Source organism: Paramormyrops kingsleyae, chromosome 11 (assembly GCF_048594095.1).
Source record: "Paramormyrops kingsleyae isolate MSU_618 chromosome 11, PKINGS_0.4, whole genome shotgun sequence".
NCBI lineage: Eukaryota > Metazoa > Chordata > Actinopteri > Osteoglossiformes > Mormyridae > Paramormyrops > Paramormyrops kingsleyae.
In genome coordinates, this window is record NC_132807.1 from 9,346,484 (window position 1) to 9,369,316 (window position 22,833).

General features: G+C 49.7%; 1 protein-coding gene across 2 annotated transcripts in view; it reads left to right on the forward strand.

Moving 5' to 3' along the window:
• map2k5 (mitogen-activated protein kinase kinase 5) overlaps nt 1–22,833 on the forward strand; it is a 76,368-nt gene that overhangs the window by 27,634 nt on the left and 25,901 nt on the right. For both annotated transcript variants that reach the window (XM_023815148.2, XM_072717992.1), the window contains exons 12-17: nt 7,443–7,504; nt 8,712–8,760; nt 11,175–11,248; nt 12,758–12,808; nt 13,357–13,428; nt 15,770–15,799. In XM_023815148.2, coding sequence (XP_023670916.1) covers nt 7,443–7,504; nt 8,712–8,760; nt 11,175–11,248; nt 12,758–12,808; nt 13,357–13,428; nt 15,770–15,799 — 338 coding nt within the window. The remainder of the gene's footprint in view (nt 1–7,442; nt 7,505–8,711; nt 8,761–11,174; nt 11,249–12,757; nt 12,809–13,356; nt 13,429–15,769; nt 15,800–22,833) is intronic.

The following is a 22,833-nucleotide window of genomic DNA, read 5'->3' on the forward strand; positions in this document are numbered from 1 at the left end:
ACAGGACTTACAGGATCTGCTGCTGACATCTTGGTGCAGATACCACAGGACACCTTCAGAGGTCTTGTGGAGTCCAGATACCACAGGACACCTTCAGAGGTCTTGTGGAGTCCAGATACCACAGGACACCTTCAGAGGTCTTGTGGAGTCCAGATACCACAGGACACCTTCAGAGGTCTTGTGGAGTCCAGATACCACAGGACACCTTCAGAGCTCTTGTGGAGTCCAGATACCACAGGACACCTTCAGAGGTCTTGTGGAGTCCAGATACCACAGGACACCTTCAGAGCTCTTGTGGAGTCCAGATACCACAGGACACCTTCAGAGCTCTTGTGGAGTCCAGATACCACAGGACACCTTCAGAGGTCTTGTGGAGTCCAGATACCACAGGACACCTTCAGAGCTCTTGTGGAGTCCAGATACCACAGGACACCTTCAGAGGTCTTGTGGAGTCCAGATACCACAGGACACCTTCAGAGGTCTTGTGGAGTCCAGATACCACAGGACACCTTCAGAGGTCTTGTGGAGTCCAGATACCACAGGACACCTTCAGAGGTCTTGTGGAGTCCAGATACCACAGGACACCTTCAGAGGTCTTGTGGAGTCCAGATACCACAGGACACCTTCAGAGCTCTTGTGGAGTCCAGATACCACAGGACACCTTCAGAGGTCTTGTGGAGTCCAGATACCACAGGACACCTTCAGAGGTCTTGTGGAGTCCAGATACCACAGGACACCTTCAGAGGTCTTGTGGAGTCCAGATACCACAGGACACCTTCAGAGGTCTTGTGGAGTCCAGATACCACAGGACACCTTCAGAGCTCTTGTGGAGTCCAGATACCACAGGACACCTTCAGAGGTCTTGTGGAGTCCAGATACCACAGGACACCTTCAGAGCTCTTGTGGAGTCCAGATACCACAGGACACCTTCAGAGGTCTTGTGGAGTCCAGATACCACAGGACACCTTCAGAGGTCTTGTGGAGTCCAGATACCACAGGACACCTTCAGAGGTCTTGTGGAGTCCAGATACCACAGGACACCTTCAGAGGTCTTGTGGAGTCCAGATACCACAGGACACCTTCAGAGCTCTTGTGGAGTCCAGATACCACAGGACACCTTCAGAGGTCTTGTGGAGTCCAGATACCACAGGACACCTTCAGAGGTCTTGTGGAGTCCAGATACCACAGGACACCTTCAGAGGTCTTGTGGAGTCCAGATACCACAGGACACCTTCAGAGGTCTTGTGGAGTCCAGATACCACAGGACACCTTCAGAGGTCTTGTGGAGTCCAGATACCACAGGACACCTTCAGAGCTCTTGTGGAGTCCAGATACCACAGGACACCTTCAGAGGTCTTGTGGAGTCCAGATACCACAGGACACCTTCAGAGGTCTTGTGGAGTCCAGATACCACAGGACACCTTCAGAGGTCTTGTGGAGTCCAGATACCACAGGACACCTTCAGAGGTCTTGTGGAGTCCAGATACCACAGGACACCTTCAGAGCTCTTGTGGAGTCCAGATACCACAGGACACCTTCAGAGGTCTTGTGGAGTCCAGATACCACAGGACACCTTCAGAGCTCTTGTGGAGTCCAGATACCACAGGACACCTTCAGAGGTCTTGTGGAGTCCAGATACCACAGGACACCTTCAGAGGTCTTGTGGAGTCCAGATACCACAGGACACCTTCAGAGCTCTTGTGGAGTCCAGATACCACAGGACACCTTCAGAGGTCTTGTGGAGTCCAGATACCACAGGACACCTTCAGAGGTCTTGTGGAGTCCAGATACCACAGGACACCTTCAGAGCTCTTGTGGAGTCCAGATACCACAGGACACCTTCAGAGGTCTTGTGGAGTCCAGATACCACAGGACACCTTCAGAGGTCTTGTGGAGTCCAGATACCACAGGACACCTTCAGAGCTCTTGTGGAGTCCAGATACCACAGGACACCTTCAGAGGTCTTGTGGAGTCCAGATACCACAGGACACCTTCAGAGGTCTTGTGGAGTCCAGATACCACAGGACACCTTCAGAGGTCTTGTGGAGTCCAGATACCACAGGACACCTTCAGAGCTCTTGTGGAGTCCAGATACCACAGGACACCTTCAGAGGTCTTGTGGAGTCCAGATACCACAGGACACCTTCAGAGGTCTTGTGGAGTCCAGATACCACAGGACACCTTCAGAGGTCTTGTGGAGTCCAGATACCACAGGACACCTTCAGAGCTCTTGTGGAGTCCAGATACCACAGGACACCTTCAGAGCTCTTGTGGAGTCCAGATACCACAGGACACCTTCAGAGCTCTTGTGGAGTCCAGATACCACAGGACACCTTCAGAGGTCTTGTGGAGTCCAGATACCACAGGACACCTTCAGAGGTCTTGTGGAGTCCAGATACCACAGGACACCTTCAGAGGTCTTGTGGAGTCCAGATACCACAGGACACCTTCAGAGGTCTTGTGGAGTCCAGATACCACAGGACACCTTCAGAGGTCTTGTGGAGTCCAGATACCACAGGACACCTTCAGAGCTCTTGTGGAGTCCAGATACCACAGGACACCTTCAGAGCTCTTGTGGAGTCCAGATACCACAGGACACCTTCAGAGCTCTTGTGGAGTCCAGATACCACAGGACACCTTCAGAGGTCTTGTGGAGTCCAGATACCACAGGACACCTTCAGAGGTCTTGTGGAGTCCAGATACCACAGGACACCTTCAGAGGTCTTGTGGAGTCCAGATACCACAGGACACCTTCAGAGGTCTTGTGGAGTCCAGATACCACAGGACACCTTCAGAGGTCTTGTGGAGTCCAGATACCACAGGACACCTTCAGAGCTCTTGTGGAGTCCAGATACCACAGGACACCTTCAGAGCTCTTGTGGAGTCCAGATACCACAGGACACCTTCAGAGGTCTTGTGGAGTCCAGATACCACAGGACACCTTCAGAGCTCTTGTGGAGTCCAGATACCACAGGACACCTTCAGAGCTCTTGTGGAGTCCAGATACCACAGGACACCTTCAGAGGTCTTGTGGAGTCCAGATACCACAGGACACCTTCAGAGCTCTTGTGGAGTCCAGATACCACAGGACACCTTCAGAGCTCTTGTGGAGTCCAGATACCACAGGACACCTTCAGAGGTCTTGTGGAGTCCAGATACCACAGGACACCTTCAGAGGTCTTGTGGAGTCCAGATACCACAGGACACCTTCAGAGGTCTTGTGGAGTCCAGATACCACAGGACACCTTCAGAGGTCTTGTGGAGTCCAGATACCACAGGACACCTTCAGAGGTCTTGTGGAGTCCAGATACCACAGGACACCTTCAGAGCTCTTGTGGAGTCCAGATACCACAGGACACCTTCAGAGCTCTTGTGGAGTCCAGATACCACAGGACACCTTCAGAGCTCTTGTGGAGTCCAGATACCACAGGACACCTTCAGAGCTCTTGTGGAGTTCAGGCCTCGACGGGCCACAGCTGGTTTGTCACCATGAGAGGATCCCACACAATATTGGGGTGGTGGTTTTAATCTTATGGCTGATTGGTGTATATATATATTAAATAAGTATTGTAATCATACATTCTATTTCACCTCATATTTCCGAATGGGATTTGAATATACTTTAAGAATAAAGTTTCCATAAACACATTTTAATGTTTTGATAGATGATGAAGGTCAAGTTCAAGATTTCATACCGGAGTTCTTAGGATTCATAGAAAATACCTCGGCCTTGTGATAAAGTGCTGCAAGCGGCTTGTATTCATGCTTTTTCCCGCCCAGCTGCTCCCTCCCATCCCTCTGACACATTGTTCTCATCCTTTCGTCTCGCACAGCATCATATGGCTGCGCTGGCCTATTTTGAAGGGTTACGTTAGCAGCCAAGAGCCGTGCACGTTTAGCTAGCTGTGTAGCTATTTTGGCATATTTGACAAACTGGAAAGCAGCCCTGTTACTAAAGTCCATCCTCTGTCCTTCTGGGTCGTGTTGTGAATTGTAGGTGAACCACAGGTTTAAGTGTTGGTCCCCACTCAGTCCAGGAGGTCTGGGTCAGTAGAGCATCCTTCAGCTGGTGTGGTTTGGTTCTGTCTCAGGGAGGAGGACTTCGAAGACCGTAGTGGCTTTTCGGTGGGTGAAGCCTACAGTTTAGATACCAGAATACCGAAATGAAAATGGGGCAAGATAATCTTGAAGTATATTTTTATGAGGGGAGGTGCTGGGTGGGTCAGTGTGAAGCCCATGTTCAGTGTTTGCCGAGTGTACAGTCTCTCCACTGTATGCCAGGGTTTCCTCTTCAGCCAGACACACAATCCTGCCGGACCATGGCATGCTGATGTCCATAGTCAGTGTGGCCTGCAGTAGACAGACATTCCGCCCAGAGCGAATCCCATCTTGGAGATTGTGCCTCTGTGTATAAGCTACTGACCGCTTAGGCTGTAGTGAGACTTCGTGGGCAGGTGTATTGTGCTAATGTGCTTTGCCACATTTATGTCTCACATTTCACGTGTTTAAACCTTCCAGATTACAGTGCAGTATTGAATACGGGGCTGATAAGAATAATCTGGGAACAGGTTTCAGAGCCGGAAATCTGAACGTCTGATCTAAGCTGGTACTTTGAAATGTTTGCCCACATGTCCATCCATTCTCACTGTGACCCTGACCATGTGGGGGGGGGGTGGGGGGTGGGGGGGGGGGGTGCCATAAGGGTAGTTCACACAGGGGCTGGGTAATATGTCCTAAAAATGATATCATGATCATTTCAGAGATTTTCACAGTATTAATATTTATCATGACATTCTAAAATTCATATGTTGCCAGCAGTAAAATATGATAGGTGGTTTTGAGTTTTTCTGATTACGATGGTTTTGAGCATTTCTAATTATGATGACTAAATAGTTTTACTGATAGTTATGAGGCATGCAGCTATAATGATGAATTATACCAACAACAGACTCGTACCTTGATGGAATTTGTGTGCAAATAGTGCATCATTACTGTGAATTATGCAAGAAAACATGTTTTTATACTATATCACGATACGATATCCTCCTACGGACCCTGTACTGCACTGCCGTGTTCCTCTGAAAGCCTCCTACAGACCCTGTACTGCACTGCCGTGTTCCTCTGAAAGCCTCCTACGGACCCTGTACTGCACTTCCGTGTTCCTCTGAAAGCCTCCTACGGACCCTGTACTGCACTGCCGTGTTCCTCTGAAAGCCTCCTACGGACCCTGTACTGCACTGCCGTGTTCCTCTGAAAGCCTCCTACGGACCCTGTACTGCACTTCCGTGTTCCTCTGAAAGCCTCCTACAGACCCTGTACTGCACTGCCGCCTTCCTCTGAAAGTCTCCTACGGACCCTGTACTGCACTGCCGTGTTCCTCTGAAAACCTCCTACAGACCCTGTACTGCACTGCCGTGTTCCTCTGAAAGCCTCCTACAGACCCTGTACTGCACTGCTGTGTTCCTCTGAAAGCCTCCTACGGACCCTGTACTGCACTTCCGTGTTCCTCTGAAAGCCTCCTACGGACCCTGTACTGCACTGCCGCATTCCTCTGAAAGCCTCCTACAGACCCTGCACAGCACCCACTGTTTTTGAGTGGAGCCTTTCTGCCATAGATGATCTTTATTTATTTGTATGTTTGTTTCTTTGTTTTTTCTCCTGTCCTTAGTGACAGCTAAATATTTCTCTCCGCAGTTGTCTTTAGTTTCTTCTCCTTGCCTAAACTACCCTGGCAGGGTTATTTTGTGCCCCCCCCACCCCACCCCACCCCACCGCACCCCCAGCAGGTAACGTGACTCTTAATCATTCTGTCCTCCTGGCCACAGGCAGGCAGGCTGGGTTATAGCTGTGTGAGGGCTTTGCCTGTCCCCCAGACCCTACACACATGGCAGCGTGTCGCGCGTGAGGTCCAAACCCCATAGCTGCTCCAGGGCGGTATTGATCCCGGCCCGTTATTTGTGCTGTGGTGTTCCGGCTGATTTGTGAAAATGGGTGTGGGGGGGCGAATGCCTTCGCTTGAAGTTTTTAGGGGGTGACGGCATGTTTTATGCTTTTTGGGTTTAACGGGATGACCTATTCAGCTGATTCGGCTACAGTTGGAGGTAGATTTTTTGTGTGACCCATTTTGATTTGTGCAAGACATTAATAATGAAGCTGGACAGCTGCAGTGCCAGGATGCTTAAGGACACTGATTTTTCTTATTTCCTACGACTGGTCTTGCCATTCTACACCTTTAGCTGGGAATTCTGTCAGGATGTTATATTAATAATATTTTATTTCATTGTATTTGGTGGCAAAATGACATTTAATCTACGTCGTCTTTACCCCTTTAAAAGGTGGATGAACCTCTCGGTGCTGGAGTGGCTGTTTTTCTTTGTGTATCGAAGGTCTTGACAGTTTTGGATTGGAAAACCTGTACTTCACATTACTGTCGAAGTTTTTACGATCTCTCGGTTTAAGGACACTAGCAAAATTCAGTAGTTTTGCAAATGTCATGAAAGGTAAAATAGAAAAGCAGTTTGTCATTTTTCCCCCCTTGTACTGCAGTTTATATTATAATTTACAGTATAATGTAACTTACAATATTTCGGGCGCTCCTTTTCCTTCATTCATTGTTAAATGTTCACCTGCATGTCTGCGAGTACAAAGCATAGGTTTATTATTTGGAATCCCAAATCACGATTGGAGGAAAGGTGCAGCTATGCAGTGGTTAGTGTGGTGCTTTCATTATTAATATTAGTTCACACCTCTGGGACCTGGACTCCTCCGGGGCTCCATGTGTGTGGAGTTTGCATGTTCTCCCTGTGTCATCGTGGGGTTTCCTCCAGGTACTCCGGTTTCCCCCCACAGTCTAAAAACATGCCGATTGGAGTTGGCCATAGGTGTGCATGTGTGAGCGAATGGTGTGTGAGTGTGACCTGTGATGGGTTGGAGCCCCATCCTGTGTTTTTCCCTGCCTTGCCCCCGTAGTCTCTGGGATAGGTTCCAGACCCCCTGTGACCCTGAACAGGATAAGCAGTTTCGGGAAAGGGGTGGATGGATGGATAGAAATTTTAATTGGCAATTGTTGCATCATTGTAAAAGAAATAATCAGTGGTGATTATTGGCAGAAGGTCCCCTTTTAGCAAGGAGTGATGTTTTCCAGAGCAGGTCGATGGCCGTGCTTGGTGTTTTATTTCTGAACTGAGGAACACGAGAGTCTTACAGCTTTATATTTCATCCTTCATCATGCGTCCTTGGTAATGCGGGCCTGATTGTTGTTCTTACAGTGGGTAATATAAAGGAATTCTTCATCCTTAATGTCATTACAAGACATGTTAGATTGAAATGTTTTCCTGTTAGCTCTGCCCCTTGCCAGACTCCCTATACAGCCAAAGGTCTCATTTCAGTTTGATGTTAACCACAAGTGATGGTCTCCGCTTGCCATGTGTGTCTGTGTGCAGGGGGCTCGCTGGACGTGTACCGGAGGATCTCAGAGCACGTTCTGGGCAGGATCGCTGTGGCGGTGAGTCAGTCCTCCATCCCGCCTTAGGGCCATCCACCCTTGTGCAGTCACACTTGCCATCCACTCACACGCCTACAGACTCCAGTGATGCTCTGTTTACCTAGCCAATCCAGTCGTCGGAGCGCTGAGCATCCCATAATGTGAGGCTCGCAGCATGCCGGTGTATCAGCATCCTGGTGTCTCCCTACTGAAATCCGCTGATGTTCTTGTGACGACGTGTGTGTTTCACTCTGTGTGAGGACCCCCTAAGTATGCTGGAATGGAGACGGCTGCACTGCCATCACTGACCTTTGCTGTGATGGATGCTGCTCTTACTTTCACATCTAGTCATGTGTTTGAAGGTGGAGGAGTGAGTCCAGCCCAGTCCAGCCCAACTCACTCAGCCCAGCCCAGCCCAGTCCAGCTCACTCAGCTGTTGATATGACTCCCCCCGGTTTTTTGACCTTTTGCTTTCCAGTTCACGTAATCTTGTGTTTTACAGGATCCCCCCCTCACTGTAAGCAACCTGAGATGGCCATAATGGCAACTCTCAATCCCAGCTTTCCCCCCCAATTCCTTCCCTCTCACTGACAACGATCCCCAACCATCATCTGCTTAAAAGCCCCCAGGACCCCCGAGGTCCCACGCAGGTTCCAGGCCTCGCTAAGTGCACGTCTCCTGCCGCTAGGAACGCTTGCAGATTTGTTTTTGCATACTTCTCTCCCTCGAAAGACGTCACACAGCCATCCCATGGCATGTTTTCAATCTCTTGCAAGTATGACAGATCTCCTGGTCCAGCATTACATCTTAATAAGTTGGCTTGCTTTTTAATCGTTTTAAAATTAATCTAACGAAGTTGAGCGTTTCATTAAGATCCTCTCACTCAGTTTCTTCCTCTCATTGATAGCGCCGACAAACAAACGCAATGGCATGACACGTGTCACGGCGAAGGCTGCTTGTCTGAAATGAATCCTGTTCTGCTCCTGACTGGTGGAGCTTCTCTGTTGTATCATGGGGTCTGTCTGGGTCTTGCCCACATTGTTCGACTGTTACTGAGCATCAGCATCCAGATCTCCAGTCCTCGACCAAATTTTACTTGGATTGTGGAGTCTGACAGTGTGACTATGACAGCATTTTTTTCCCTCAAAAATCTTTTCACACATAAAGTTATTTTATCCAACGACGTTGACGCCCCTCGTATGACCCTACATGTCCCCGTTGCTTCCAGGTGGTGAAAGGTCTCACGTATCTTTGGAGCTTGAAGATTTTGCACCGAGGTGAGTGCAGAAAGCAAGGCTAGTGGCACAAGATGTTCAGCCACACGGGCTGGCACCAGTGGTGCAGCACATTACCGTGTGACGCAGTGCCCTCCTCAGGAACCTCAACACCTTCCATATATTTTCTGTTCTACCACTGGCACACCTAAGTTATTAATTGTCTGCCAAGCAAACAGACTAATCATCTGACCCATTATTGGTCCGTCTGTCTGTACGGGTTGGTGGGTCTGAATAAATCTGTGGAATGGCGGGGAGCCTGCTTGGAGACAAGGACGCTCCCTCGGAACGTACAGGTCGTCTGTGCATGAGCGAGAGTCCAGGCTGCAGCTTGTCGCTGTTGGTGGCCATGCGAGGAGCTTGGAGGGTCTTAGTGCTGTGGCCCATGGCTCCGGTGTGCGTAGACACGCATACATGCACGCATGCACTCACACACAGACACGAACGCATCCATACACACACAAACGCATACACACACGCAAGCACTCACACAGACACGAACTCATCCGTACACACACAAACGCATACACACACGCATGCACGCACGCATGCACTCACACAGACACGAACTCATCTGTACACACACAAACGCATACACACACGCATGCACGCACGCATGCACTCACACAGACACGAACTCATCTGTACACACACAAACGCATACACACACGCATGCACTCACACACACACACACGCGCATACATGCACGCATGCACTCACACACACACACACGCATACATGCACGCATGCACTCACACACAGACACACACACACGCATACATGCACGCATGCACTCACACACAGACACGAACGCATCCGTACACACACAAACGCATACACACACGCATGCACTCACACACACACACACGCATACACGCACGCATGCACTCACACACAGACACGAATGCATCCGTACACACACAAACGCATACACGCATGCATGCAGTCACACACACACGCGCGCGCATCCGTGCACACACAAACGCATACATGCACGCATGCACTCACACACAGACACGAACGCATCCGTACACACACAAACGCATACACGCATGCATGCAGTCACACACACACACACGCGCATCCGTACACACACAAACGCATACACGCATGCATGCAGTCACACACACACACACACACGCGCGCATCCGTACACACACAAACGCATACACGCACGCATGCACTCACACAGACACGAATGCATCCGTACACACACAAACGCATACACGCACGCATCCGTGCATACACAAAAGCATACACACACACGCATCCGTACACACACAATTGCATACACACACATACGCACGCATCCGTGCACACACAAAAGCATACACACACGCACGCATCCGTGCACACACATGGACACACACATGGACTCACCTACGCATACGTAGGGTAAACATATCCTTATGGGGACCGCTCATTCATTTCAATGGGAAAAATGCTAACGCTAACTATGACAACCTTAACCCCTACCCTGCCCTAACCATAACCATAAGTAACCTAAGAAAATACAAGAGTTTTTGCATTTTTAGTTTTTTCATAGCACTCACCGATTTTTATAAAATGACAGCAGGTCATTTTGGCTGTTAACGGATATTGGCTGTTAACGGATATTTATCACGTTATGAGGACATTATGTCCCCATAAGGATTGGTAAACCCGCTCGCATCCGTACACACACACACGCATATACACACACACGCACACATCCGTACACACACAAACACATATACACACACACGCACACATCCGTACACACACAAACACATATACACACACACGCACACATCCGTACACACACAAACGCATACACACACGCACGCATCCGTACACACACAAACGCATACACACACGCACGCATCCGTACACACACAAACGCATACACACACGCACGCATCCGTACACACACAAACGCATACACACACGCACGCATCCGTACACACACAAACGCATACACACATGCACGCATCCGTACACACACAAACGCATACACACACGCACACATCCGTACACACACAAACACATATACACACACACGCACACATCCGTACACACACAAACGCATACACACACGCACACATCCGTACACACACAAACGCATACACACACGCACGCATCCGTACACACACAAACGCATACACACACGCACACATCCGTACACACACAAACGCATACACACACGCACGCATCCGTACACACACAAACGCATACACACACGCACGCATCCGTACACACACACACGCATACATGCACGCACACATTCACACACACTCACTCAGACACACACACACGCACGCACGCATGCCATAGCCCTGCCTCCCACTCAGTGCACAACACCTGAAGGCAAACAGGCAGGTCATGTGCCCCCTACCCCCCCCCATACTGACATGACTGTTCCTGCGCTGCACCTCCAGATGTGAAGCCCTCCAACATGCTGGTGAACACACGGGGGCAGGTGAAGCTCTGTGACTTCGGGGTCAGCACCCAGGTATGCTGTTCTGAGAGCGTGTGCCAGCAGGTCACCCCGCCTACATCTGTGCGTTCCGTCTACCTGCAGGGATATCGGCCTGTGCAAAGGTAACCCCCCCCCCCCCCCAAGCTGAGAGACGGGTTCCTTTGGCGTCTGGATGGTGCCTGTCTGAGGCGGCATTGTTTCGGCGTGCGGGGGGGGCGGGTTGCTGGTGTTGTAATTACTACTCAGGAAAACAAGGCAGCTACTTCATTGATATGTCTCTGATGACAAGGCGAGAGCTTGGCTGACAGACAATAGCCAAGGCCATTGGAGGGGGGACGGGGGGCATAGCACCAGGGAAGGCCCTGCCGCCTCAATGAACGCAGGGGAGGGTGGGGGCGCAACAAAGCTACGCCATTCACCACTCAGACCAATTTTAATTAATTTTCATCCCTCCCTCCTTTGAGAGCTCCAAAGACGGTGACCCCCTAGATACGGGTTTGAATGGCTGTTAGCTCAGCTCTCTGCCTAGAGGAAGGTCAGTGTCAGCCAGAAAGTCCCCCCCCCTCCCCGCCAGACCGGGCTCTCTTGGTGGTTGGGGAGCACGCTCATTATCCAGCCCCCATCATTAATGCCCCGTGCCATTGTGTACGTCACCTTCATTGTGCCCTGTCTCTGGGGCGGCCCCCGCAGCACACGCTCCTAATCGCGCCGGCAATAATGCCAATACCTGAATGGAATGCACCGCAGAACGACCGGCATTTCCCGCGGCCCCCAGCCTGATCTTGAGGGGTCACCAGTGCAACCGTGACCTTTTCTCCAGTTAGGCTCCAGAGGTGCACTTTGTTTTAAAGAGACAGGTTCACAGTCTGGATGCTTTGCTGGAATCTGAGCAGATGACCCAGCCGCCAGTCAGCTCCCTGCATGATTTGCGGATTTTGGTGTCTTACATTTTATATGTGCTGCATGGCATCTCATGCTCTGATTTCATAACTGGAATCAGCTACATGCGACAGGTATGCTTCCAAAAGTGTCCCATTTAAGCCAATGGGGAGGCAGGAAGGAAAAAACAACCATTGTCTAAATACTGTGTCATCGCTTCCTTGAACCGTGAACCTAGATTTCCATGGAAATAAAAGTCTTATCCATATTCTGAAACCGGAGGGCTGTGGGTGCAAGGCAGGGAACAACCCAGGATGGGGTGCCAACCCATCGCAGGGCACACTCACACACCATTCACTCACACACCATTCACTCACACATGCACACCTACAGGCTATTTGAGAACTCCAATTAGCCTCAGCATGTTTTTGGAAGGGAAACCGGAAACCCGGAAGAAACCCCCCCCGATGACACGGGGAGAACATGTAGACCGCACACACATGGAACCATGGCGGAGACTCGAACCCTGGTCCCAGAGATGTGAGGTGACAGCACTATTCACCATGCTGCCCCCATAAAAGGCTCAGTTGTATTAATTCGATCTGTGGGCATCTTCACCGTAATAAAGCCAAAAGAGTGATGCCCATTTGTCTTTTTCTGCAGTTGGTGAACTCCATCGCTAAAACCTACGTGGGGACCAACGTGTACATGGCGGTAAGTGTGATGCACACTCCTGCTGCTTCTGTGCAGGACCGCGGCTTTGCGGCCTTTCGCTTCAGTGCGGAGGTGGAGATCATCTAAGCGCTGCAAGTCTCTCGGCCCGTCATAGCCTGCCAGCTGCCTTTGAACATGAAAATGAAATAATCTGCTCTCTCCTTTGCTCAAATGTTACACTACCTGCTTCTCAGTGCCTGTAAATAATCATCACTCCCATAGAATTCAATGCACTTGTAAACATGAGGGCCATCCACCTGTTGCGTGTGCCGTACAGATGACGCAGGAAGCTGATTGGCCTGCAAACACTCTCCGCTGACCCTGGCTGGGTCCTCACTCCTCCCTGTGGCAGTCCCCCCCCCCCCCCCCCCCAACCTAGTACAGAGAACTCAACTTTCTATTCTGATCTTGTCTCACACCCCCGGAGACCCAGACTCAATTCACATCTCTATGTTCTGCGGAGCCTGTGTTTGAATAACCGCTGAGCTTCTCCAGTGACACTGCAGTGGCCGTCATGGCCGTTTCCCCTCCGTTTGTCTGTTCTGCAGCCTGAGAGGATATCGGGCGAGCAGTATGGCATTCACTCGGATGTGTGGAGCCTCGGCATCTCGTTCATGGAGGTAAGCAGTCTGCAGGTTTAATTACCTCGATCGCGGTGATAGCACAGCTCATGGTGCGGCTCGGAGATCAGCGGAGCTGTCGGCGAAGGCCGGACCGCCTGGGAAGGCAGCGAGGGCATGCAGCGGGCGTGGAGACTTTGAATAGAGGGAAGGGTTGTGGGAAAGGGGTCTTCAAGGGAGCTGCGCGAAGGACGGCCGCTCGGGGAACCAAGCAGGGGCCGGGCCGTCATGGCATCCGGAGGCTGCTGGGAGGAGAAGCCGAGGCTGGGAGGAGGTGTGGCGGGGGCCCATCAATCAGGCAGCCACCAGAACTCCCAGTAATTAGAGCACAGCCCCCTCGGCCTCTCCGCCACCACCTAGACGCACGCACTCCCCAGCACGGACACACTTTGGGGGGGGGGGGGGGGACCTCAGACAGGGTTACGTCTTAAAGTAACGTCTTAATTTTGCATTCCGATGCGCCGAGCTTGTTCTGATTAACATTATCGATTCTCAATCCGTTACCGTTAAGGACTTTCTGCCGCCCTGACAAATTGTTCTGTGCCTCGCTCCACCGGAGCTATCGACGGCGATGCATATCAGAGTGGTCGCAGAGCTAGTAGGGTTGGGGGGGGGGTCGTAGCCAGTGTTTTCGGGCTTCATTGTTTCAAGACGCCTTCACTTAATAAAGATTGACTTCACAAGCCGGGATCAAGACATTTTAATAAGAGTGAATCCCAGCACCGTAAGTCTCATTGGGGTTAATATGATGAGGTCCAGCCTTCACTCCTCCTGATTCGGATTAATCTGCAGGTAGCGGCTCACCTGCTCACCCCGGCCAGGCTTTTTGATGAGGAATTACTGCCAAGTGACATTTTTCGAAGATGAAAGCGTCCCCGTGCACTTTGGCTGAATCGCCACGTCTCGGTGTCAGTTTGCCGTTGGCCTTTTATCTGGGACGGCCGCTCCTGTCCGGTTCCGCTGCAGCCCCTAATCCCCAAGCTTCTTGGCTCTTATAGGTGATTAACTAATGGCTGGGAGCCTTTGAGGGCGGTGCTGTCCGGTGGGGAGCCGCGCCGGTTCTGTCAAAGCTAATCCAGCCTCAGCTGCCGCTCCTCTCATCAGCAGATTGAACCATCATGCTTCCCTCGTACTCCGCCCCATCTGCCCAGCAGCGCACCCCCCCCCCACCTCAATGGTCCAGCAGATTGCGCTCAGCGGGAGGGGGTACTGCCCCCCCCCCCCATTCCATGTCCCGCTATTGGGCCTGGAAGTGGTACCCAGGCCAAGCACAGCCCCTGTGTGACCTCTGAACTTATCTGCTCCCAGTGGAACTTCTCCAATTTCTCTCCATGTTTGGGTTCAAAACGCTTTGGTTAAACATACAGTATGTGCTGGATTCCGGTTTCCCTCTCAACGCAAACGAAAAGCAACAGGTCGTGAATGGGGGGGGTAGTCGGCCTCTTCTCACTCAAACTTGTTCTCAGATCCTGGGAGCTCCCAGTGCCACACGACCTGCTTCCACAGGCTCAGGAAGTCCCTGACCTCATCTGAGAACGTTCATTCAGCTCAGCTGCGGTTTGACTCCGCGTCCCCAACGGCGGCCCCTGTGTGGAGATCGTCCTCAGAAATGTCCAAAAGGAAGAGGCCCACAAGGGCCTTCATTAAATGGCAAACGTGGTTAACAGTGGGGTACAGCCCAAGGCTACTGGGGGTGGGGTGGGGGCATCAGCCCCTTTTTCCCCTGGGGGGCTGTTCCTTCAGTTGGGCTCAGAGGAATAGCCATAGAAACAGCAACTGAGCTTAATTCACATATGAATATCAGAGTAGCATGCTGGTCGGGGGGGGGGGGCCCACGATGCTGTCCTCCCACACTGACAGCCGCATGCGGTTGGGGGAGGGGTGGGGGGGGGGCACAGGCTTCATCTGTCTTCAGTTTCTCAGGCCAACGGTAAGGAGAGGCCAGGCCATCAGAAGCCTTTAGTCATCCATGTTTGCCCATGCACACTACCGCTCTTCCTGTAGATGGCCGGCATCTTTGCCTGGGCTCCGGTGATGGAGTTTGTCGACATGACTGGGTAGAGGCGCCGTGACAAGGCCCTGCAGCGGCTGCTGGGATGTGCACCATCGTTAATATTTATGCATTATTAAAACGGGAGAAGAGCGAGTGTTTGCACAGCCAGCATCTTCAGCGACCTCCGCCTCATATGCCGTCCCAGCTGCGGAATGTGTAGCTTTAGAGGGAGTCTTATCCCGGGGACACCTGGCGAGGGCAATAAGGTGCCGCATGCCGTTCATTGAACATTTAAATACTTGCTTGTGTTCTTACCGCTCTCTCTCTCTTCCCCCCACCCCCCCACAGCTCGCTCTGGGCGCTTTCCCTTACCCACAGGTAAGTGCTGATCTAGCCAAAACGGCGTGGTGGGTGAGTTGTGGCCGTTATCTGTCCTGTGGTTGTGAAGGCCGGGGAAGACCAAGCACCGTCTTTTAATGCCACGTGGGAATCGTTGCTCTTGTGATTTGTCTTGCACACTAACAGCTGTCAGATTTAGGATTTTATTTTAAAATTCCTGCTTTGGATTATTATTGCTATTGCTATTCATTGTTATTGTGTTTTTTATTATTGTATTTGTGATCGTTCCTCTAAAGTCTAAAGACCACTGAATAACGTTCACACATCCCCCAACCTGTTTAGTACTGGCCTGTTAAAGAGTGTTGGGTTCATGTTTTAATGTCGTCCTCCTGATAGCAGGTTGGACAGAAGCAGCTTTTGCTTACTAATCGATCCCATCTGTACAGTATAAGTGGCTGAAGCTGATATTCAAAATATATGTGAAGTATATATTTCTTCAGCTTTGAGAATATGGTTCTTTGGGGTGGCATCTGTGTTTGGCGAAAAACGTGGGGTGTGTTTTTTTTTTTTTTTTTTTGCAGTCCTCTCTGAAAGGATGACCCCCCCCCCCCCCCCACTTCATGCACCTACCCCAACAGTGAATGTTTTGCATACAATTAATAACGTTGTCCTGCAGGGCTGCAGTCCAATAGGGAGGGGTAATAGCGTGATGCCAGTCTATAGGTGGCTGGGGACACACCCCCCCTGAGCTGCCTTTCACCCCTGTTATTTAAGTGTGCTGTCATGGCGTGGAGGCCTCTGTGGATATTCCCTAATGCTTTGTGTGTCTGCGAGCCCGCGGCCCGCGGCGTTCTCATTTCAAAGTGCTGTCGCTCTTTTCCCTCAGCATCTATTAACACCAGCCATTATCATGCTAATACTCATTGTGTTATTACATAAACTAATGTATGCACACTTGGATTACGTGGCTCTGCTGACACAAACACAGTTATTGAATAATAATTGGCCGGTGAGGCCAGCAGCTCCCTCCTCCCTCTGCTGACCGCGAGGATGTCCGGGTGTTCACGCTCAAGGGGGAAGGGGGATCCCCCCGACCCCCGACCCCCATCCTCTCCCGTCCTGCTCCAAATCGCGCGCTCAGCCATGGTGACCAGAGGAGAGAGGGATTGTGAGTGGAAAGGCCTGTCCAGGTTCTTATTGCTTGTTGTGTCTCTGTGACCTGCCATGACGGTTTACTCCGCACAGAATGGCATCATTGTCCTGCTTTTCTTTTTTTCTGTTGGCTGCTTAAATGGCTACAAGGCGGCACTTTAGAATTGCCTATGTTAGAAAATAATAAGCTCAAATCCCTGTAAACAAAACTGACCTTCCTTTCATGCTAGTTTAGGAGATCGGCTGAAACAAATGTCTGAGCAATTACGGCATTGTGGTTGATGGTTTGCTTAAATCCGGTAAGACTGGCATGACCGGTAACTAATAGGACTTGTACCCTCTTAACCCCCTTTTGTAAACATTGTTTGGGCATTTAGTGGCCCTCCAGTATGTGAGTGGTTGGGGGGGCAGTGGCAGCTAGGAAAATACACAGCTACTGATTTTTATTTATTTAGTCCCCCTGGTTGTAGTGTGAGGTAACAATGTTAGAATAAATCGCACCTGTTATGTACAATCCAGGAGGCCGTGTTTGGTAAAAGCCCAAACGGTGGGGGCGGAGACACAGCAGGCCCCGCCTCTCCGCCAATATAAACGCACCAAGATGCAGCACAGTCACAGTCGGGAAGCATCAGCTGTTTCCTGCGGCACTGTTGGCAGGGGGTGCGCCATGAAAGTATATTTATAAAACCCGCATCTAGAAAATCCTTTGTCTTCCCGTATACTTAAGACTGACTATGATTAATAAATTACCTCAAAATGACCTGAAGTGTAAAGGGAAGGGAAAAAAACTTTTTTTTCTGTGCAAATAGTGCCGCCGGTGTTGTGTTAAAATGTTGAATGTTTTCACACCCCATTAATTTATGACTTCTTCCTCCCCCCTCCTCACTCTTTGCACACTTCTTTTTTTTTTTTGAATTTCATTTAGAGCAGCGACAGGGGAAGGGGAGCGAGCAGAGAGAGGCTCCCCATCGTCACAGCCGTTCTCATCTCGCTGTTAATTTTCCCTGCTCCATATGGTGCTGCAGACAGTTCACCTGCGGGCTTTACCGGGCCCGGTGCAGCGAGCAGCCTTCCGCGGGCCGGAGCTGTCATTTCCGCAGCCCTGTGCATCTGTCTGCGCCGAGCTCAGCTCGTCCGCCGGGCCATCGAGCGCCTCTAACAAATTGGATGCGCCCGAGATTTGCATGAGTGCCACATTTGTTTTTTTTTCTTTCTTAATGGGACGAATTTTTTGCGGCGGGAAGCGAGACGGGAGGCGCGGAGCGTCCGGGATGCCCGTCCTGGCCCTGCCGGGAGCCTGGGCATTCACTCCTTCCATTTGGGGGGCTGATTTAGAATAGCCAGTATTGAGGCTTGGATGGATGGGGGGGGCACAGTGACAGAGGGGTGGCTGAGGGGGAGTTTCATCCTGTCTTGTCATTGATTAGAAAAGGGTCTTTAATTCCATTTCACCCCATGTTGTGATTAATTTGCATTCTTTGTCAGGAGTTAATGGAGTTTTTTACGGTTCGCTCTGAAAATCTTTGAAGACACCAGGCTCGGCCATGATGTGCGCGCAGCCTCCAGCTCGGTGCCCCCCGATTGCACACTGCCTTTGTGTTCCCTGCCTGTTTTTATTCCTCTCGATTAGATTTTGCTCTCTTTTTCGCATTAGGGTTTTCCGAGGCCTCTGGAACATATTTGATCAAAATTAAGTTACATCATTACCCATCTGTGCTTTGGAGATGCAGGCATGTGGAAATACACACTGACAAAAACATTCTGTGTTTTGTATAAAACAAGTGATTCTATTTTACGGTTTTTGTTTTCATTTCGACAGAAAATTGTTTCACGTTTTTTCTTCCTTTTCTTTTTTATATTCTTTTAAAATTATTTTTTAATTTATTAAAAGAAATTATAAAAAGATTTATTATATTATAATATCTGTTTATGGTGTGACAGTTTGACTCCTATATACTGACATGGAGCAGAAATGCACTGGTGTGGGGTATTATAATCCCCCCTGATTAGTCCTGGATTTTATTAGCCCTGTGTGCAGGGCCTGGCGTGTGGTGCCCCAGCGGGCGGGGGGCAGCGGAGGGTCACTGTCCTCATCAAGGGGACGTTCAGCTGTGGAGGCGGCATGTCACTTTACATTTGAGTTGTGACGAAATAGCGCTGAGCTTGTTGCTCTCAGCTCGGGCAAAAGCACTAAAAAACAGATTTAAAATCTCCAGTGGCCCCATTTTTTATGCACATAATAATTTCTTATGTGCTAATGTTCTGGACTTTTAAAGGCTCCCGAATGAGACTCATTCACTGGCGAGTACTGCTTTGTGACCAACAGATGTCCATTAATCACTGAACAGGCACTTCTGTTGTACCCTTGAAAAGGGCTCTTTGAGTTCAAATGGACAGCAACTTGGATGCAGGGCTGAGCTGGGAATCGGGTTAGGACCAAGTGCTGCACCTAAACCCCTGATGTGACTGGTGGCAGTGGGCTGTGGTGGTAATAGGTAATGTGCAGGAATGCAGGGGGCTTTAAAAAAAAAAAAAAATAGTGAGAAATGTCTTTTTACGAGATCAGTCAGGACAGTGATGTCCAGGTCCTGCTCCATCTGGGGTGGAGACGTTTGCTGAGCCAAATAACATCATAAATGCATGAAAAATTACACTGTCTTTTTAGGCACTCTACACATATCTACTGCATTTTCAGAAACTGTTTTATTAGCTAGATAATTAATATATATGAATATATATAGTAAAAGTTGGTAAAAAAAAATATTTAGTTATAAATTATAGTTTTTTGCTGAATAACTGAAGCCAGTAGTTATTTTTGTATTCTGGTGGTGTGATTTATTATAATAATAATAATAATTTAGTATTATTATTAATAATTATAATGATAATAATAATAAAACCCTGTACTTTATATTCTTGTGGATGCTGATGCCAAATTGCATTCCTCAGTGCGTCGATTTTGTGTTTTCATGGCCACTGCTGTGGCTTTGACAGCTGTCCAGAAATGTTAATGACTATTGTTCTGCAGCCTAATTTAGTTATGCAGCATGCAGAACTGTCACATATTATAATTTGATTGTGATACACATCACAGATTGTTCACAGTTGAGCCAAGAATTTTTATTTGGACAGGCAGAGATTGCAGCAATAACAGCAGTCATTTGTGACTGTTTTCAGAGACACAATCCTTTAGTAACTGAACAAATTAAATCGTTTGTTAGGTATTCCCAGCATCCTCTTTAAGAGTAAGATCTGCTGTGGGATTTTCTGGTGACCCCGCGTGTGTGAATCTGGCGTATCATAATAGCAGATCCCCTTCTCATTAAATCTCATGGCTTCTGTTTCTTCCTTCTGCTGTCAACAGAGTGTGTTCTCCAACTTCAGCCATATTGTCAAGATCGTGGTGGGAATTATGGGCACCCCTCCCATAATCCTCCACTTTCAGCTTTGTCGGAATAATCATGAGACTGGGAAGGGGAGCACAGAGCGGGGGTGCAGGTGGGGAGGGGGGGGGGCACATATAATGTAACATTCTTCCTCTCATTTTCTATGAATCTTAAAAGATGGCACGACACAGACGTCTCATTTTCTAGTTAAGGAGGAGATGAGATAGGGGGTGGGGGCTCTGGGGGGAGTTGGGAAAATGTGGTGATAAAATTTGTCAGCCGGGGGAGGCCATGCCCTGGGTCACTGCTAAATCTGTGAGCCCCAGGCGGCATGCGAGACCGTAATTCCAGCACCGACGAGCGGAGAGCTAAAGTCAGCGCAGCAGAAGGCAACGCGGAGCGATTCCATTTTACTGCAAGGATTGTCATTTTGGTAACAATGAGGAAGAGGGGACAGCGATGGAACATTCTTCTCGCTACATACTGTACTCGTATCTCCATGGAGACCAGAATGTGGTGCCCCATACCACTAATGAAAGTTTTTTAATACTCTGCCTTTAATTCACTGCCTTGATCAAAAGGCGTGAATATCCCCCCCCACTGCCGCCCGTCAGGCTCCACAAGGTTTGTCCTGGTGGGGGCCTCCTGCCCGTGTGGGGCCCCTCCCAAACTTCAGCTGCTCCCCAGTCACTATGCTGGTGCTGGTCTGAAGCTGTATGTCACTAAGTCTTAACTGAAGGGCTGTTAGTGTTATTTAAGGCAGACTCTGCCGTAGGAATGGTGACCTGTGAATTGTTTGGAGTTTAATGTTTGGGCCAGAGAAGTTTATCGTGACCCTGACCTCACTCATTCATTCATTCATTCTTTCTTTCATTCCTGTATTTCTTAGTTTTTAGGTCATTGCTGATTTGTTTATTTGTTAATATTTTATAGATCTCTATTTATATTTTTTCTTTTTTTTTCCTTGGCTCCTGCGCCCTCACCTTCCCAGTTAATGTATGAGGGTGCGATAATGGTCAGGGTGGGCGGGGGGAAGGACAGAGGTAAGGATTTGGAGATTTGGCCATGGTTATCAGCCGACAGCTGGGACAATACTGTTATATTGTACTTCTCTATCTGCAGTATGAACATGTCAGTGTGAGGACCCAATAAAGGGATAATTTTATTATTATTATTATTAATTTTTTATCATGCGCCCCCCCCCCCCATCCCAGTCCAGCCCTGGCCATGAGCCTGCATGTGGCCGAAAGTCCTTCTGTCTCTTCCCCAGGTTAGTTCAGGTTAGCTGTTTGCGTGGCCCTTTCTGGCTCATGCACCTCTTCCCGTACCTGTTGCAGGAGCGCAGTAATTCACAGGCTGCTTCTCTCTGGTTACTGCTGCTTAGCTTGGATTGGTCACCCACGCCAGACGCTGCGCTGCAATGTATCCGCACGCCAGACACTTGTCCCTTCAAAACAGAGAAAATTACTCCAGGTTGTTTCTGTAACATGAAATATTAAACAAGCCATTGTATTCCATCATCCAAAAATGAGGTTCATTTTCACGTTCAGCCCTGATTTGGCTGTGTGCGCTGTTGTCATGTTGGGGAAATGCAGGTTTTTAGAAGCATTGGAGGTGTTTGTTGAATGAATGAATGAATGAATGAATGAATGACACAAACGTAGGGAACGCTACAGCGCTGCTCTGAATTCACACAGCACTCTGTTGCTCTGCGTCACCAGTAAGGAGTTATTTTATCATTGCTGAATGACTTAATTTTCTGCTGCAGCTGATAATGTGTCTGATTCAGGCAGAATGGGTATTGTGCTGGGGTGGGTCTCTGGGTATTTCCTGAGTTGGGGGGGGGAAGGGAGGAGAACAAAGCTTTATTTAATTGAGGGAATAAATCAATACCTCTTCAGTCGCATTGTCAAAAGTAGCTGCGAAATGAGCGATTAATTTGGCTGATGCGACCGGGGCCCAGAGCAGCCGCTTGAATTAAGATTCACTGGGCCTCTCATGACCAGACAGCGGCGTTTCGGTCGGCCATCTTTAAACCCAACACTGCCTGCAGTCGCTCTTCATCACGGGGCTAAGCGGCTCCAAGGGCCGTGGTCTGTAGCTCGTCTCCACGCCGTTCTAGCCCCCGCCCCCCCACCCCCGTCTGCAGACCGGGCCCTCAGACATGCGGTGCGCGCAGCCTGCCCATGGTCATACCTCCGTCCCGCCCCGCGGCTCCCCGACTTCCCCGCCGTTGCTGATTGATGTGCTGCTGTTGAGTAAATTAGCATCTCATCATTGGGTCTGAGCACCTGGTGCCGAGAGCTGCTCACGCAGCCGTCCCACGCGGCTCGCACTCACACGCGTGTGCACACGCAACACTACACCGCACCGGCCATTCAGGGGGCAGACGGGACCCCAGAGCACAGACCTAAATGGACACAAGCGGCGCCCCACGTGATAAAGCTTGAATTTCCTTTGACTGTGTGATTTTTAGCTCTGTACTGTATCCTTTCTGTGAATTAATTTACTGTTAATTATTCAGTGTTCAGAATC